Raw genomic sequence first — 16424 nt, 5'->3', positions numbered from 1 at the left:
TGAAGGTCCTAGGTCCTATTCTCTAGAAGCTATTGAACTTGAAAGCATTTGTCATTTGTAATTTCTTCAAAAAATCAGTTGAAATACATAATTGGAAATATTTGTGTAAAATTTAATCAGGTAAAAATGCACAAAGCAAAGGCTGTGCATCCTGTGGCCATTGTTTGTGTAATGTTACTTGCATTCATTCTGTTTAAGTGTTTCTAGCACCTTCTATAGGCCATTATGTGAATGTCACTTATTCCTGTTATTTCAGATGTTTGCATTCTCATTGGTTGTTTAATGTCACATTGATTGCCAGTTACATTATAAGAGCAGCCATTTTCCCTGTAAAACAAGCTAGAGAACAGCATGATTCAAGACCTCCTTTAATCTTGTTCCATCTGCCTGTGTGATTCTTGGAGAAGATTTGTTTGAGTAGATTAATTCATGTATGTTTTTAGGAATGATTTCTGCTCATACTTCATTGTATTTCATAATATTTGTTTACATTATTTCATAGTCACTTTTGTATTATTTGCAGTTTCACACTACAACAACATGACCGCATGAAAGTGCTGTATCTTCATTAAACGGACGTACAAGTGCACGTTGATAACTTACTTTATGCTCCTTCAGCATTTAAGCTACCTAGGGATGCTTCAGTCAAGTCAGTTAAGAGTGTTTAGCTATCTGGTGATGTGTGCCTCGCTACGCGCTCAGGTTCCAGAATAGTTTGTGAACAATTTACAAGTGGTTTGATGGTCCTAGGCCCTATTGTCTAGGAGCTATTGAACTTGAAATCATTTGTCAGCTGTAATTTGTTTAAAAAATCTATTGAAATACCTGTTAAATCTATTGAAACTGTTAAAAATGTACATGAAAGAATGTAGTCAGATGCACATTTATTTATTATTTCAGACCACACAAAAAATGGCAGACTACTATCACACATCAACTTGAATGTGGAAAAACACAACAGCTTTAAAAATAGACACCGTGTTCTTTAAAAAAAATCATGTCACTCTTAGGAAATACTAAAAAACTAGGCAATTATAAGGCAATTTGGTAATCACTGTTTAAAAAACAGTCATGAATAAAAACAATAGAATACAGACAGCTGTACAAGCTAACATTAGCCCCATTTCAATGTTCAGTGTTGATTTAAATCATTTAAAGTTACATTTTGTGCTTATCTTTTAAAAAAGAGGCATCATGATTCCAGGATATGGGACCAGTTATTTCTTAGATCGGTAGGCCTTAGAGATAGGTAATAAGGTTTTCCTTAGCACTCTTAAAGTATGTTTTCCTAACACTTATAGCATATTTAACAGCACTTAAAATAGGAATTTTAATAGGAAAAATCAATGATGTGACAAAGTCAGCACATGTATGCTGTACTGAATCTGTCAAATCATGTCGATCACAAGCTGTAAATGTAGTTTGGCTTCCATAGGACATTCTGGATCAACACATGGCAGGCATGAACAGAATTGGCCATTTCTAATTCCCGTAAAGCAGAAGTGGACTCATTCCACCGTCAATCATAATTACATTTTTTGTAATTCCATAAATGGATATTAGTCAGCAACAATATAGTGCACCCAGAATATGAGTATGCATCAGCTTTAGCTTTATAGAAAAAATAAATACGAAGAATCTCCCTAACTTTTAATGAGATTTGTGTATATAAGAACCCCTCCTACACTCTTTAGTCAAAACCAAAAAAAGTATTTTCTCTTCAACCCTTTTCAATATTGTTTAGCTCATTATGCTAATTGTGACTCTGTTTTATTACAAGTCGGCAGTGACATGTACTCTTTGTCCAGTTTACCTTACAGGAATAAATACAATTTCAGAGACACTACAGTATGGATAGAGCAATTCCACACAGCTGGTATAGAACGCGCCCACTGCTGTCAGGTAACAGAAATGTGATGAGGAAAAAAATTACACTTGATGAACTGGGACACTCTATGTCCAGGTTATCATTCTGGCTTTTTCCAGCAAGATGAATTGGCAATAAATATAATAACACAATCCAGCAGTGTGACATAGCGGCTAGGCCTATCCTTATATTTTTGCCACAGAAACCCCAAAACCATAAATAGGCTGAGCAATGGGGTCATCCTCTATGAGAGAGGGCAGCATAGACAGCCAGTGATTGTGTCTTTGTGTGATTGGTCTTTCCCAGGATCCCATGTGACCCGAGGTTGACCTATCCGGTGGGCTCCTAGCTCATTTCCATTTCCTGGCCTGAGGAGGACTTCAGCGGCACCGAGTCAAACCCGTCGGAGGTTCTCTGTGGAGGAACACACAGTCTCAGTCATTCCTCTGGCTCTTTAAGGTCTGCTTACGCTCTGGTGTCTGCTCCAGTACTTGGAGAGCTGAAGAGTGGCTGGCTTTTGTCTTAAAAACCCCAGAAACCAAGCAAAGCAAGTGTGAAAAACTGCTTTAAGTGCCAAGCTATAGTACAAACCTGTGGACACTGCAGAATTCCAAGAACAACATTGAATACCACTGACCTATTGACTTAGGCTAAATTATACACACTGCCACCTGGCAGACTTTTTGTGAATAACTTGGAGTCAAGAAAAAAATGACCAAAAACTTTGAAAGTGATTATGAAAAGAATATCACAGGGGCATGTTTATTCACCAGACTGTCACTGAGCAGTAAAAGGTTTAATATGACAGTCAGTACTAGAATGAGTCAGTACTAGAATGCTGTGATCTTGTACAAAATTCAATATTTTTCTCCACATTTTAGAACGGTCAGTCATAGTCTCTGACCTATCCCATCGCTGCAGTGTTTATACAGGAGAGCGAATGTTAGCACAGCACCTCCGCAGTGTCTGCAGGCAGCTACTGCCACTTACCCTGCAGTCCACCAGCTGAGCAGTTTGTGTGCTGGAGGACCACGCAGGGAGAATGCAGGCACCTGATTTCACGAGAGGAGTCAATATTGAGCAATCAAAACTCCCTCTCCAAGCAATACTGTGGCCTATTAAGCACTGTCCTGTGGGATCAGGACTTTATTCACACATTTGTGAACACAAATAGACTCTTTCAAATAAATTAACAAAAAACTCTTTCAAACTTTCCATCTGGCTGTGGTCCCAGACCCACAGTCTGAGATTCCTGTCCCAGACGCAGATCTGGCCATGGTACTAGACCCACAGTCTGAGATTCCTGTCCCAGACGCGCATCTGGCCATGGTACTAGACCCACAGTCTGAGATTGCTGTCCCAGATGCAGATCTGGCCATGGTACAGAGGTACACTCACCTCCCGGGAGAAGGCATGGATCTTGCTGAAGATGGATTTCTTGGTGAGGTAGATGAGGTCGTCCTCAGCGTCCTCGCCCTCCATGATGGCACAGCTGTCAGCTGCTGGGAGCTCGCACTCCTTCTCCCCGGTGCTCATCATCAGCTTTGAGTACTTATACTCCAACCTGCGAAGAGTTTGTGCTGATCACAAGCCCTGTACCTCACTGACCACACACCCTGTAACCCACTGACCTTACGCCCTGTAACTCACTGACCACACACCCTGTAACCCACTGACCTTACGCCCTGTAACTCACTAAGAACACATCCTGTAACTCACTGACCACATGCCCTGTCACTCACTAAGAACATGTCCTGTAACTCACTGACCACACGCCCTGTCACTCACTGACAACATGCCCTGTAACTCACTAAGAACATGTCCTGTAACTCACTGACCACACGCCCTGTCACTCACTGACAACATGCCCTGTAACTCACTAAACACATGCCCTGTAACTCACTAAGAACATGTCCTGTAACTCACTGACCACATGTCCTGTAACTCACTGAACACACGCCCTGTCACTCACTGACAACATGCCCTGTCACTCACTGACAACACGCCCTGTAACTCACTAAGAACACACGCCCTGTCACTCACTGACAACATGCCCTGTAACTCACTGACCACACGCCCCGTAACTCACTGACCATACGCCCTGTCGCTCACTGACCACACACCCTGTACCTCACTGACCACACGCCCTGTCACTCACTGACCACACACCCTGTACCTCACTGACCATGCACCCTGTAACTCACTGACCACACGCCCTGTCACTGACAACATGCCCTGTAACTCACTAAACACACGCCCTGCAACTCACTATCCACATGCCCTGTAACTCACTAAACACACGCCCTGTAACTCACTAAGAACATGTCCTGAAACTTACTGACCACACGCCCTGTCACTAACTGACAACATGCCCTGTAACTCACTAAACACATGCCCTGTAACTCACTAAGAACATGTCCTGTAACGCACTGACCACACGCCCTGTCACTAACTGACAACATGCCCTATAACTCACTAAACACACGCCCTGTAACTCACTAAGAACATGTCCTGTAACTCGCTGACCACACGCCCTGTCACTCACTATCCACACGCCCTGTAGCTCACTAAGAACACACACCCTGTCACTCACTGACAACACGCCCTGTAACTCACTAAGAACACACACCCTGTCACTCACTGACAACACGCCCTGTAACTCACTATCCACACGCCCTGTAACTCACTGGCCACACGCCCTGTAACTTACTGACCGCACGCCCTGTCACTCACTGACAACATGCCCTGTAACTCACTATCCACACGCCCTGTAACTCACTATCCACACGCCCTGTAACTCACTAAACACACGCCCTGTCACTCACTATCCACATGCCCTGTCACTCACTGACAACATGCCCTGTAACTCACTAAACACACGCCCTGTAACCCACTATCCACACGCCCTGTAACTCACTAAACACACGCCCTGTAACTCACTAAACACACGCCCTGTCACTCACTGACCACATACCCTGTCACTCCCTATCCACACGCCCTGTACCTCACTGACAACATGCCCTGTAACTCACTATCCACACGCCCTGTAACTGACTGACAACATGCCCTGCAACTCACTATCCACATGCCCTGTAACTCACTAAACACACGCCCTCTAACTCACTAAACACACGCCCTGTAACCCACTGACCATACGCCCTGTAACTCACTAAGAACACGCCCTGTCACTCACTGACAACACGCCCTGTCACTCACTGACCACACACCCTGTAACTCACTGACCACACGCCCTGTCACTCACTGACCACACACCCTGTCACTCACTGACCACACGCCCTGTAACTCACTGACCACACGCCCTGTCACTCACTATCCACACGCCCTGTCACTCACTATCCACACGCCCTGTAACTCACTATCCACACACCGTGTAACTCATTGACCACACACCCTGTAACTCACTAAACACACGCCTTGTAATTGACTAGTCACACACAGTGGCCAAAAAAAGTAACTGAGCTAGTGGCTAGTTATGTAGTAAGCTGAATGTAGTGGCTACATTATGTAGTGACTAGTTATGTAGTTAGCTGAACGTAGTGGCTACATTATGTAGTGGCTAGTTATGTAGTTAGCTGAATGTAAAAACTAAGTTTAGTTTTTTTAGTTTTCCCTTAAATGGAGAACCTTAAATTGTTCAATTGACAGAGTGGAAAGTTAAACCCATCAGCTGTAACAGTAAACACTGATCTCATGTTGGTTTGGTGAATTCTCTGTGATTTCGTTCTGCCTTCAAAGTGCATCCCAAATTCGCTGCCCGTTGAGGTTCCTTTACCGTTAAGACGCTACCTTTAGAGGGAGCAGACCTTTCATTATACACCTTTCACATTTGCAGTTTTTTATGTTGATAATGCTAATGTCCTTAGATTGATAAGGCGGGTCTGTACAAGCAGAGATGATCACGATTACCCTCAGAGAATAGAGCTGTCTGCATCCAACCTCCTCCCAAAAGGGAATTACCCAGGAAGCACAGCCCCTCCCGAGCCTAGCCCAGCCCCAGACATGGTGCGTTAAATCAGTGCACTAAGGAGACACACTTGTGTGGAACTCCTCCGTGCACACGGAGGGGCTTACTTTCTTGTCTTCTTCCAGAAGTAGCAGCTTAGAGTGATGAGGAGCAGTGCAGCGACTGACCCGGTGGAGACCCCAAATCTGAGCCAGAAATCCAGGGTCACGCAGGCACTCACTCCCTGAGCCGGCAGAGACACCCCGCCTGTGCAGCGCACCGGCTCCTGCCACACGTAGGTGGTTTTCTGCAACACACATATACGCACACAAACACAACCACACACACACAAACACACACACACACACACATAAACACATGCACACATACACAAGCACACACACGCACACACAACCACACACACACACACGCACACATACACAAGCACACACACCCACATATGCACACGCGCATGCACATGCACGCAGATGCGCACACACACGCACGCACACACACGCACACACAAGCACACACGCACACGCACAGACACAAACACACATGCAGATATGAACTGAAACAATTCACCAGATACTCAGTTCCTGGAGTTCTTCCCATCCTCCCTGGTTCTTCACTACTGAAGTTCCAATGCTGTATTACAGCACAGAATGGTCATGTACTGAATTTTCAGATGATGTATCAAACTGGAATGATTGAGCTTCAACAGTAGGGAGACTGAGCTTATAGAATCCGGTGAGCAAGTGGGTCAGAAACAGGTTTCGTTTCTGAAGCTCACTTTCTGGTTTTGTTGAGAGACATTTCTCACTAGCGCGAGTGCGGTTGACTCCAGTAGAGGTGTTTCAGCCACCCATTTCAATGTAAGTCAATGGTATCAATACAGTCAAAACATGAAGTAAATTTTTCCCACAAAACAATTAAGTTATTGTGTCATTTGGACAATATTTTAATATTCTGTGGACAAATCAGAGACCCGGACTCAACTTCATGACTATATAAGGATCCCCCCCCTGTCCCCTACTGCACGGTCTCTGGCTCCAATGTGTACATTATGACGGGACTTCCATGATTCCAAAAGGCTTTTCACAAGCCCATGTAAAGTCAATGGGCGATTTCCCCGGTCACTTCGTCCGTATTATTCCCACAGTCCGCGCTGGTGAGAATGTATAGCGTTGTGATGGAAACGACAGCCTTACCTGGATCCCCTCCACGCACGCGCTCACAATCTCTTTGTAGTCGCTCTTGGAGCACAGCGGGCAGGCATGTTGCGTCTGCCACAGGAAGTGGAAGGAACACCCATCACACGTACCCTCTGGGCAGGCACTGTGGGGACACACACATGCACCATTTCCACTCTGAGGGAACTACTCTGGGCAGGCACTGTGGGGACACACACATGCACCATTTCCACTCTGAGGGAACTACTCTGGGCAGGCACTGTGGGGACACACACATGCACCATTTCCACTCTGAGGGAACTACTCTGGGCAGGCACTGTGGGGACACACACATGCACCATTTCCACTCTGAGGGAACTACTCTGGGCAGGCACTGTGGGGACACACACATGCACCATTTCCACTCTGAGGGAACTACTCTGGGCAGGCACTGTGGGGACACACACATGCACCATTTCCACTCTAAGGGCACTAAAGCGTCAGGAGTGTTTGCAAGAGGACTTGTTTTGCCGGCTGCTGTTTGCTCAGATATTCTCGGTAACACAACCAAAGAAATTATAGAGTAGGGCTTCAAAAGGCTGTATGCACAAACATCTTCCGCAGTTGGCCAAACAGGCTCGCTTACTTCCGGTTGAAGCGGAATGCAGCGAAGGTAATGGAAGAGAGATGGCAGAGGCACCTGTTTTCACTCACCCAAATTAACTGTAAACGATGTCTACCAATTAAACATTTACAACAAAAAGTAAATTAGAAACGACTTTAAATTCTGAGTCGTCTTACCTGTATAATTACAAAGGTAGCTACATGTGTTTTAACGTTAGTTGGGTATACCCCAGTAGAATGAGCTCACCTATTATTATCGATCGGGGTCAGGGGATAGACGGCCAAATTTAATCAATCAATCAGCCTTTCTAGCAAGCCGTACATATTCACAGTTGTAACCCAGGATGCAAAAAAAAGCTGTTAGTAAAGCAGTTACTGTGAAATGATGTTTCCACAGGTGCATTTCATCGTTGCGATTAAGGAATATTCATGTTCCAAGTCTGAAAGTTGACAGCCTACTGTAAACGAAGCCGTATTAATATAACAAAATGTATTTGTATGTTGTTGATTTTTGTTAATGTACACAGTTTTATATGTGTAGAACTTGCCTTTTAAGCAGTAACGGCGTTCAGTCCTCTGGAATAAATGTGAAATAAATATGTTAGCGTTCGATAGGTCAATGGAAACTTGGTTATCGACCAAGTTAATTCCGTTAGTAGGACGGAGTGTAGCACAGTGGGTAAGGAACTAGACTTGTAACCGAAAGGTCGCAGGTTCGATTCCCGGGTAAGGACACTGCCGTTGTACCCTTGAGCAAGGTACTTAACCTGCATTGCTTCAGCATATATCCAGCTGTATAAATGGATACAATGTAAAAAAATGCTTTGTAAAAGTTCTGTAAGTCGCTCTGGATAAGAGCGTCTGCTAAATGCCTGTAATGTAATGTAATGTAATGTATATCTGCAGTTCCCGTTTGCATACACCTGTCGTCCCGCTGTTCAGATGGGCTTGATGTGAGAGCAGCAGTTGCAAGTAAAGCCAGCAACTTTCTTCCCGAACTCACTGCTCTACCAGTAGGACAAATAATCCCACTTGGCATCCCTGTAATGATTTATTGTACTACTTAGTAAGCTGAGCGATCAGTAAAAAAGCTACAATGTGGTCTCTTATTGTAGCTCTGTTAATCTTCACGTCACACATAGCAAAACTAAAAATGTTTAAGCTGTTTATCTCTCAGAAAGAGATGAAAATTTACAGAGAAGTTGAAGTTCCTAACACTGTGCATTGCGGGACACAGCAATGATCGTTACTTATGTTCTCACTTTTGTGGAACAGATTTGTCCCAATTAATTAAATTAATAAATGAAAAAAAATTATTCAATTTAATCCATTTTGGTATTTTTTGTATTTGTTTGTCTTATTAAAAAATCAGAAATTTTCCTGCCATGTTTCTGTGAATAGCCTACCCAGTAACCGGAACAAGCCTGTTTTCCACTTCTGTGACATCACAATGTGCATAGAGCCTATTCCCAAAACCATCTTAAGCCTAAAATGATCATAAAATTCATCTGACAAACCATCTTCCATTTGTGAGGTGTTTCCCAAAGGCTTCTTAACTAAAGCTGGTTTTAGAAATGACCATAAGGACTGTTTTTGCCCACTCATAGAATAAGTGTGTTATTAATGCTGACAATAAAGCCTTTCTAATCAATGATGTAGAATATGACGAAATTATGTACATAATGTTGAGAATATCAACAAAATAATTATATTGAGTGGAAAAAATTTAAATGTTAAAATAGAGAAATGTAGGATATTGACACGCGTATTGTTTTATGCTTCCTTATCAGACCGAAGACCGTCTGTTAAAATAAGTTGTTGTTGGCGGGGTGGTGTAGTGCCTGGAAGGCATGGAAATGAAAAGGGACAGTTTCATGGTTTAGACAGATTGAAGCAGATAACTGGGGTGGTGAACTGGGGTGGTGAACTATGGTGAACATACAAAATGTGTGGCTGGGGTGACTGCACATATAACTGAAGCAGTGAGCTTTGTGCAGAAGGGAAACTGAAGAAAATAAAATAAAACTTTAAAAAGGCCCTTGCTATTTTGTTGTTCCTTTTTTCCTGGTCATGGTTGTGATAAATAGAGATGATCATTTATAGACAGTGAAAATACTTGGGCCATGTTAATGAATGAAACGTTTTGTGTACAAACAGGACGAGAGACAGTCAGCAGTCAAACTCAGCAGTATGTGCTCTATATCCTTTTCTAGGCACAACATTTGCAAAGACAAGAATGTGATACAGAATCATGTTTCACTAGAACTGATGCCATCCTTGTTCAGAAAACATGTAAAATGAAATTGCCTAAAGCTAGTGTCTGTCTCAGGATTACAAAATTAACAAATTCACAGTAAACCACATTATTGAAGCTCATTAACTGATAGTCTTCTTATCCATGTTTTTTTAAGTATATACCATAAATAGGTTGGCTAGTCTTTGTTGTTATAAGCATATCAATGCTCATATTTTGTTTTTATCAATTTCCTTTTAGTTGCTGACCTGTTGTAACTGCATTTCATGCCTTGCAAGCAGTCCAATCAGTTATTCACCTAACTTTTCATCACCTTTGAAGCACACAATGGTGCTAAAAATACACTTATATATTGTACGTGCGCTCTCTGGTTAAGTGTTGATTTGGGAAACGCGTGTAAAAATTAAGGAATGTTCTCAAGATCACTCTTTTAAAAACACTCTTTACCTCTCAGATCGTTCTGTAACGGCAGTGGTAGCCAAACCTGTTCCTGGAGATCCACCATCCTGTAGGTTTTCATTTCAACTCTAATTTTGCACACCAGATTCGACTAATTATCAACTCAGCAAAATCTCTAGCTGTTGAATGAGGTGTGCTTTGTTAGGGTTGGAGTGCAAACCTACAGGACAGGGTTGGTTACCACTGGGTGACGAGTAACAAGGCCCAGCTTGTTTCACTTTGGCTGTTTCAATTGGTTGTAGCTCCACGTTTTCAACACAAACCTCTAACCCTAACCCAATTTTCCACTCTTGACATCCTGTGAAAGCAGAAATCATTTGATTGTTGTACCCTGGCAGAGCCAGTCTGTCTGTTTCCTTTACTGTGGGGTCACATCTCAGCCTGATGGAGGCCGATCTCCCGTCTTTACAAGCCTTGGTAGCTTCAGCAGTCCTGCAGACAGAGGCAGACACACGGCCACATGCAAAGTCTACAAACACATTTTTCAGAACTATCTTCGTCACATTTTTCATAAAAAGTCTGTCATCTTTATGGGGAAGATTCCACTTTGTGATCAAGCAGTTCTACTTGTTAATTTTTTAAAGGTTGCTATAAAATTGGCAAAATGATCCACAAATCCACAAGCTTAGCAGTTCGAACCTAAACAACTGACTTGAGTGAATGTTACTTCTAAAAAAAGTTTTCTTGCAACTTTTCATTCATTTCAGGCTCTGAATGAAAATGTTGCAAAAATAGCGAAAAGTACAAAAAAAAAACTGTTCATGAACCAGCTGTATTTCCGTATTAAAAACTGAGCAGCAGTCTCACACAATCCCTGTTAGACAGATTTACAGCCATTTGGGACTGCTCTCACCTGTAGTAGAATATGACATCAGGCAGACTGGATTTGGAGGGAAAGTACTCTTCTGGTGAGTCGATGTGACCCAGAGTTGACTCAGTAGTGACCCCTAGAGGGAGGTCAATAAACTATGTTAACAACTCAGCTTTGGGCCCGATAAAATCTGCTTAATTTTTTCTTATTTTAATATTTTATTTTCTTGTCCTGATTTAGGACTACCTGATTACGTTACAAGACTATTTTATTTTACTTTTCATCAACGTGTTCAGTTTCAGTTCATTAGTTCAGTTGTTTTGGTCTTTGTTTTAAACAAACATGAAATTTTTATGGCTGCCTCCTTGACTCATATATTATCAACTTTTATGCTAAAATAACAAAACTTTTTGTTGCTGTGCTCCAGATGTTCCATCTGTATAATTGTGAGAGCTGCTATTTTAGATTGAGGCCTTTCCATTTCCAGTGAATCTGACCGAACCTGGGTCAACTGCCTGTGTAAAATACTTCAACTCTTTTAGATGCTGGTAAAATTGGAAAACATTCCTGAAGATCCCCGAGAATTTTAAAGAAATTTCAAATTAAACCATTTTCAATAAATAAATATTTTAAATTTGTCAGCAATGTGCAGGAATGTTACTTGCGTACAACGGTCGAAGGAACTGACACAGGTGTGACTATGGATGAGCAACAGTCACAACTTACCGATGAGCGTTTCACCAATGCTGAAGGGCTGGGACGATACCATGCTCTGACCCCTCACTTCCGACGGCACCACAGTCGCTTGGCACACGTGACCTCTGACCTCGCTCACGCTCTCTGTCACATTATCCATGCAAGTCGCAAGCGTCCTGCCCTGAGGAGTCACAGTGAGAGAGACCTCCTGCTGCTCAGTGTCAGCACTACACATGACTCACACAGACAGGTCTGCCCTGAGGAGTCACAGTGAGAGAGACCTCCTGCTGCTCAGTGTGCTACACGTGACTCACACAGACAGGTCTGCCCTGAGGAGTCTCAGTGAGAGAGACCTCCTGCTGCTCAGTGCGCTACACGTGACTCACACAGACAGGTCTGCCCTGAGGAGTCACAGTGAGAGAGACCTCCTGCTGCTCAGTGCGCTACACGTGACTCACACAGACAGGTCTGCCCTGAGGAGTCACAGTGAGAGAGACCTCCTGCTGCTCAGTGCGCTACACGTGACTCACACAGACAGGTCTGCCCTGAGGAGTCACAGTGAGAGAGACCTCCTGCTGCTCAGTGTGCTACACGTGACTCACACAGACAGGTCTGCCCTGAGGAGTCTCAGTGAGAGAGACCTCCTGCTGCTCAGTGTGCTACACGCGACTCACACAGACAGGTCTGCCCTGAGGAGTCACAGTGAGAGAGACCTCCTGCTGCTCAGTGCGCTACACGCGACTCACACAGACAGGTCTGCCCTGAGGAGTCACAGTGAGAGAGACCTCCTGCTGCTCAGTGCGCTACACGCGACTCACACAGACAGGTCTGCCCTGAGGAGTCGCAGGCAGCTCATTACAGCTGCTTCTCACCCACAGGCAGAAGTGGAGCTGTGTATCCTGTAATGGTACAGAACGTGTGGCAGGTACCTTGTTCCCGCAGAGGCCGATGCTGAACTGGTGGAAGTAGCGGAGCCCCTTGCTGGTGAAGCGCGGGCCGCTCAGGAAGCTGGTGGCGTTGGCCAGCGGGGAGAAGTCGTAGAGCACAGCCTCCCCTCCGGGGGGCCGCAGCTGCAGCTGGCAGTCACTGACACAGGCAGATTTAGCCTGGGGAAGAGCCAAAGGAATACAATCAGCCTGCGCACAAGGAAAGTTATAACTCATATAAGTTAAATAAAACTGAACTGAATATGGGTCCATAAATAGTTTTATCTATTATCATTGTTATTATTATAGCATAAGTCAACTTACATTTAGTACTGTAATGATGTTACACATACACTTGCATTGTAGCTAGCTGGATAAGAGCATCTGAATTCTGGGTCGGATATTGATTCTTTGCTAGCTAGCTGCCATTCTGAATCAGTGTCACAGCTATCAATATGAGTGATGACCAGACAGCCAGTAGCTGTATTCACATGCATCTATTTTTCAGAAAATTAATGAGCCCAGTCACCCTCTCTGCAAAAAAAATGGAAAAAGGCTGCCTTCTCTTCTTTTAAAGATTTGACGCACGAAGTGTGTTAGGGTTAGTGTTAATAGTGAGGCACTGCTCTGGCTGCAGAGCGTGTGATGAAGTGTATTAGGCTTAGGGTTAGGGTTAATAGTGAGGTACTGGTCTGGCTGCAGAGCGTGTGATGAAGTGTATTAGGCTTAGGGTTAGGGTTAATAGTGAGGTACTGGTCTGGCTGCAGAGCGTGTGATGAAGTGTATTAGGCTTAGGGTTAGGGTTAATAGTGAGGTACTGGTCTGGCTGACTGACGGCGGGTCTTGCCTGGTTGCTGTGGGTGTTGGGCCCGCAGTGGATGCAGGCTTCCTCCCCCATAGGCTGCTCAGGTCTGATGAAGGTGTTTGGGGGGCACTGTTGGCAGACGCCTGACCCGTTCAGCATGTAGTGCCCGGGAGGGCAGGGCACGCAGGCCGACCCGCTGTCCGCCGAGCCCAGGGCGCAGCGGCGACACCGCGACGCCACGCCGCCGATCGCGTTCGTCACGTGCACCGAGTACAGCTTGGCAAAATCTGCACTGAACTGCCTTTCCTGGGGAACAGAGACATGGAAGCCACTACACCAGGGACCACAAGCTCCCAGAGGGGGGGCTGCGTCTGCAGGTTTAACTGCAGGCCCAGAGGGGGGGCTGCGTCTGCAGGTTTAACTCCAGGCCCAGAGGGGGGGCTGCGTCTGCAGGTTTAACTGCAGTCCCAGAGGGGGGGCTGTGTCTGCAGGTTTAACTCCAGGCCCAGAGGGGGGGCTGTGTCAGCAGGTTCAACTGCAGTCCCAGAGGGGGGGCTGTGTCTGCAGGTTTAACTGCAGGCCCAGAGGGGGGGCTGCGTCTGCAGGTTTAACTCCAGGCCCAGAGGGGGGGCTGCGTCTGCAGGTTTAACTGCAGTCCCAGAGGGGGGGCTGTGTCTGCAGGTTTAACTCCAGGCCCAGAGGGGGGGCTGTGTCAGCAGGTTCAACTGCAGTCCCAGAGGGGGGGCTGTGTCAGCAGGTTCAACTGCAGTCCCAGAGGGGGGGCTGCGTCTGCAGGTTTAACTCCAGGCCCGGAGGGGAAACTGTGTCTGCAGGCTTAACCTTTCAACCATAAACATGCATATTTAACTAGACAGGGGCGTGCCTTAAGCGATAAATAAATAAAACGACCTTGATGGTGTTTTGTAAAGTTCTTCAAGTTTCATATGAAAAGCGGATTGAAAAATATGCATTATGTAACAAATTATGCACATCTAAATATTTTTCCAAGACTTCTGGACCAAAACAACCATTGTTTCAGAAACTGCTGCACATAATGAAATTAATGATCACAAAACATGTACCAATGAGGTTTTCTTAGGTTGTTAAATCTCCTTAGATTTCTACATTGAATTCAATGGGCATCAAGCGCTTTTGCCCTCAAACACGCGTAGTAGAGGCTGTTTCCTGTTACTTCCTAGGCTTCACTGCCTTGAACTTCCTAGCCTCCTATGTACGTTTTTTACGGTTTTACCTGCAAATAAAACAAAAAAGCTTTTAGCTGACCACGTACACAGACAGTCGCTCAGCTTGTTGCTAGTATTCCAGGAGCACCAATCAAGACGTCCTGTGCCTGCGAATCTCACACTGACTGGCAGCCACCACCATCTAGTGGCGTCAGCTGGTATCGCACTGGCTAACAGAGACACAAAGATTCTTGCAGTAATATGTATCTCATGAAAAACATGGTTTTCAACGTACAAGAATAGGAAGTTACTCACAAACAAGGTAGCTAACGTTAAACATGCTGAAAATGCCAAAAGCAGAACTGTCCCGAAAAGATTTTACAGATGTAAAAGCAATAGTTTAAATGTTGTATTTTCAGTTAGGCAGCAAGTCAGTGTACTGAGTTTAGAGGTTTGCTGCAGTCGGAGGGGGGAGTTGAACCCAGGTCTCTGAGTCCTGTAGACAGTTGCAACCAAAAGACAATGGCACTACCCACTAGGCTATGCAGGAAGTACATGAGAGTTGCAAATTATACTGTTTTAAATGTGCGCACTTGTATATGTGATCATTTTGTTTGCATCCAATGTTTTTACTGGTTGATGTAGGTAAAATGACCAATAGGGAGACATATTCTTTGTGGGCTAGGTGCATTTCTGGCAGGAAAAAGGAGAAGGAGAAAATGCAAAATCCCCTTCGTTTGGGGCTTTATTGTGTGGACATGTGAAGTTGTTAATGAATTCTGTCTGTTGAAATGGAGTCAGAATGTACAGAAATTGATGTTTTTAAGGGCTGAGAGTCTGTGACTGTTGCGGTTATTTCTGTGGGGAGCCCTGAAAATTGCCAAACTCTCGGTGCTGTATTAGGTATGGGGCATGCCCCGCCAAGGCGTAACTTGGCATACCTGCCATCCCAATAAAGTATGTTTCCAGCCTAACAAGGCCTTACGATTACCTCATAACGCCACATCATGTCAGAGACATACATACATTTTATAAAGAAAGAATATTTTGTATTCATTTAAGGAGCTGTAATCAATCAGGCCGGTTCTCGGGCAGCTAATAGCCTCAGTAATACACTGTGGGCGCGCTTACCGTGCTGTAGGACTCGGTGCGTTGGAAGGCCCAGGTGAAGCTGACGGTGCTGTTGCTCCTGACGATGTAGGTGTACGACTGCTTCTCCCTCGTACCCCCCCAGCGCTCCACCACCGCATTGTTTCGCTCGCTGTACCCCTGGGGGGAGGGAACCGGACATCTTAACGGGACGTCGCAGTCCACTGCTCAAAGTCACGCCTCCTCCACAAACTCACAGAGTTCACTTAGATTTCAACCTGCCCAGACATTTTCACTGCCTGGTCTATACTGTTTACACCTCATGGAAACAACAAAAATCATAAAGAAAAAAAATATTACATTTCCTAAAAAGAATGAGAAGCAAAGTTGTACCAGGCATATTAATAAAAATGGAAACATTTGGTTTCATTCACAAAACACACGTATGACCACATTTGATTGTAAACTGAGTTAAGAACGTTTTTCTTATCTGTATTTGTCCATGGCTGTTTCCTTATGCTAATCACTTGAACAGGATTGTACATAAAATTTACAAACAGTCAGCATTCGTCA

General features: G+C 44.5%; 1 protein-coding gene across 3 annotated transcripts in view; it reads right to left on the bottom strand.

Moving 5' to 3' along the window:
* Positions 1-872: 872 nt before the first annotated feature.
* elapor1 (endosome-lysosome associated apoptosis and autophagy regulator 1) overlaps positions 873-16424 on the bottom strand; it is a 36571-nt gene continuing 21019 nt past the window's right edge. Inside the window, exons 13-22 of one of the 3 annotated variants that reach the window (XM_064300203.1) lie at positions 15894-16031; positions 13621-13884; positions 12777-12953; positions 11878-12028; positions 11194-11287; positions 10671-10772; positions 7043-7169; positions 5960-6138; positions 3266-3431; positions 873-2281 (exon numbers count right to left, since the gene is read on the bottom strand). In XM_064300203.1, coding sequence (XP_064156273.1) covers positions 2213-2281; positions 3266-3431; positions 5960-6138; positions 7043-7169; positions 10671-10772; positions 11194-11287; positions 11878-12028; positions 12777-12953; positions 13621-13884; positions 15894-16031 — 1467 coding nt within the window. In that variant the 3' untranslated portion in view covers positions 873-2212. Of the gene's footprint in view, positions 2282-3265; positions 3432-5959; positions 6139-7042; positions 7170-7423; positions 7455-7476; positions 8204-10670; positions 10773-11193; positions 11288-11877; positions 12029-12776; positions 12954-13620; positions 13885-15893; positions 16032-16424 lie in introns of those variants that run through there. The other 2 variants (XM_064300205.1, XM_064300204.1) reach the window with 2 other exon arrangements.

The sequence above is a fragment of the Anguilla rostrata genome, chromosome 11, assembly GCF_018555375.3.
Source record: "Anguilla rostrata isolate EN2019 chromosome 11, ASM1855537v3, whole genome shotgun sequence".
Taxonomy (NCBI): Eukaryota; Metazoa; Chordata; class Actinopteri; order Anguilliformes; family Anguillidae; genus Anguilla; species Anguilla rostrata.
The sequence above is the reverse complement of the archived record's forward strand: the minus strand, read 5'-3'. Positions and strand labels throughout refer to the sequence as shown.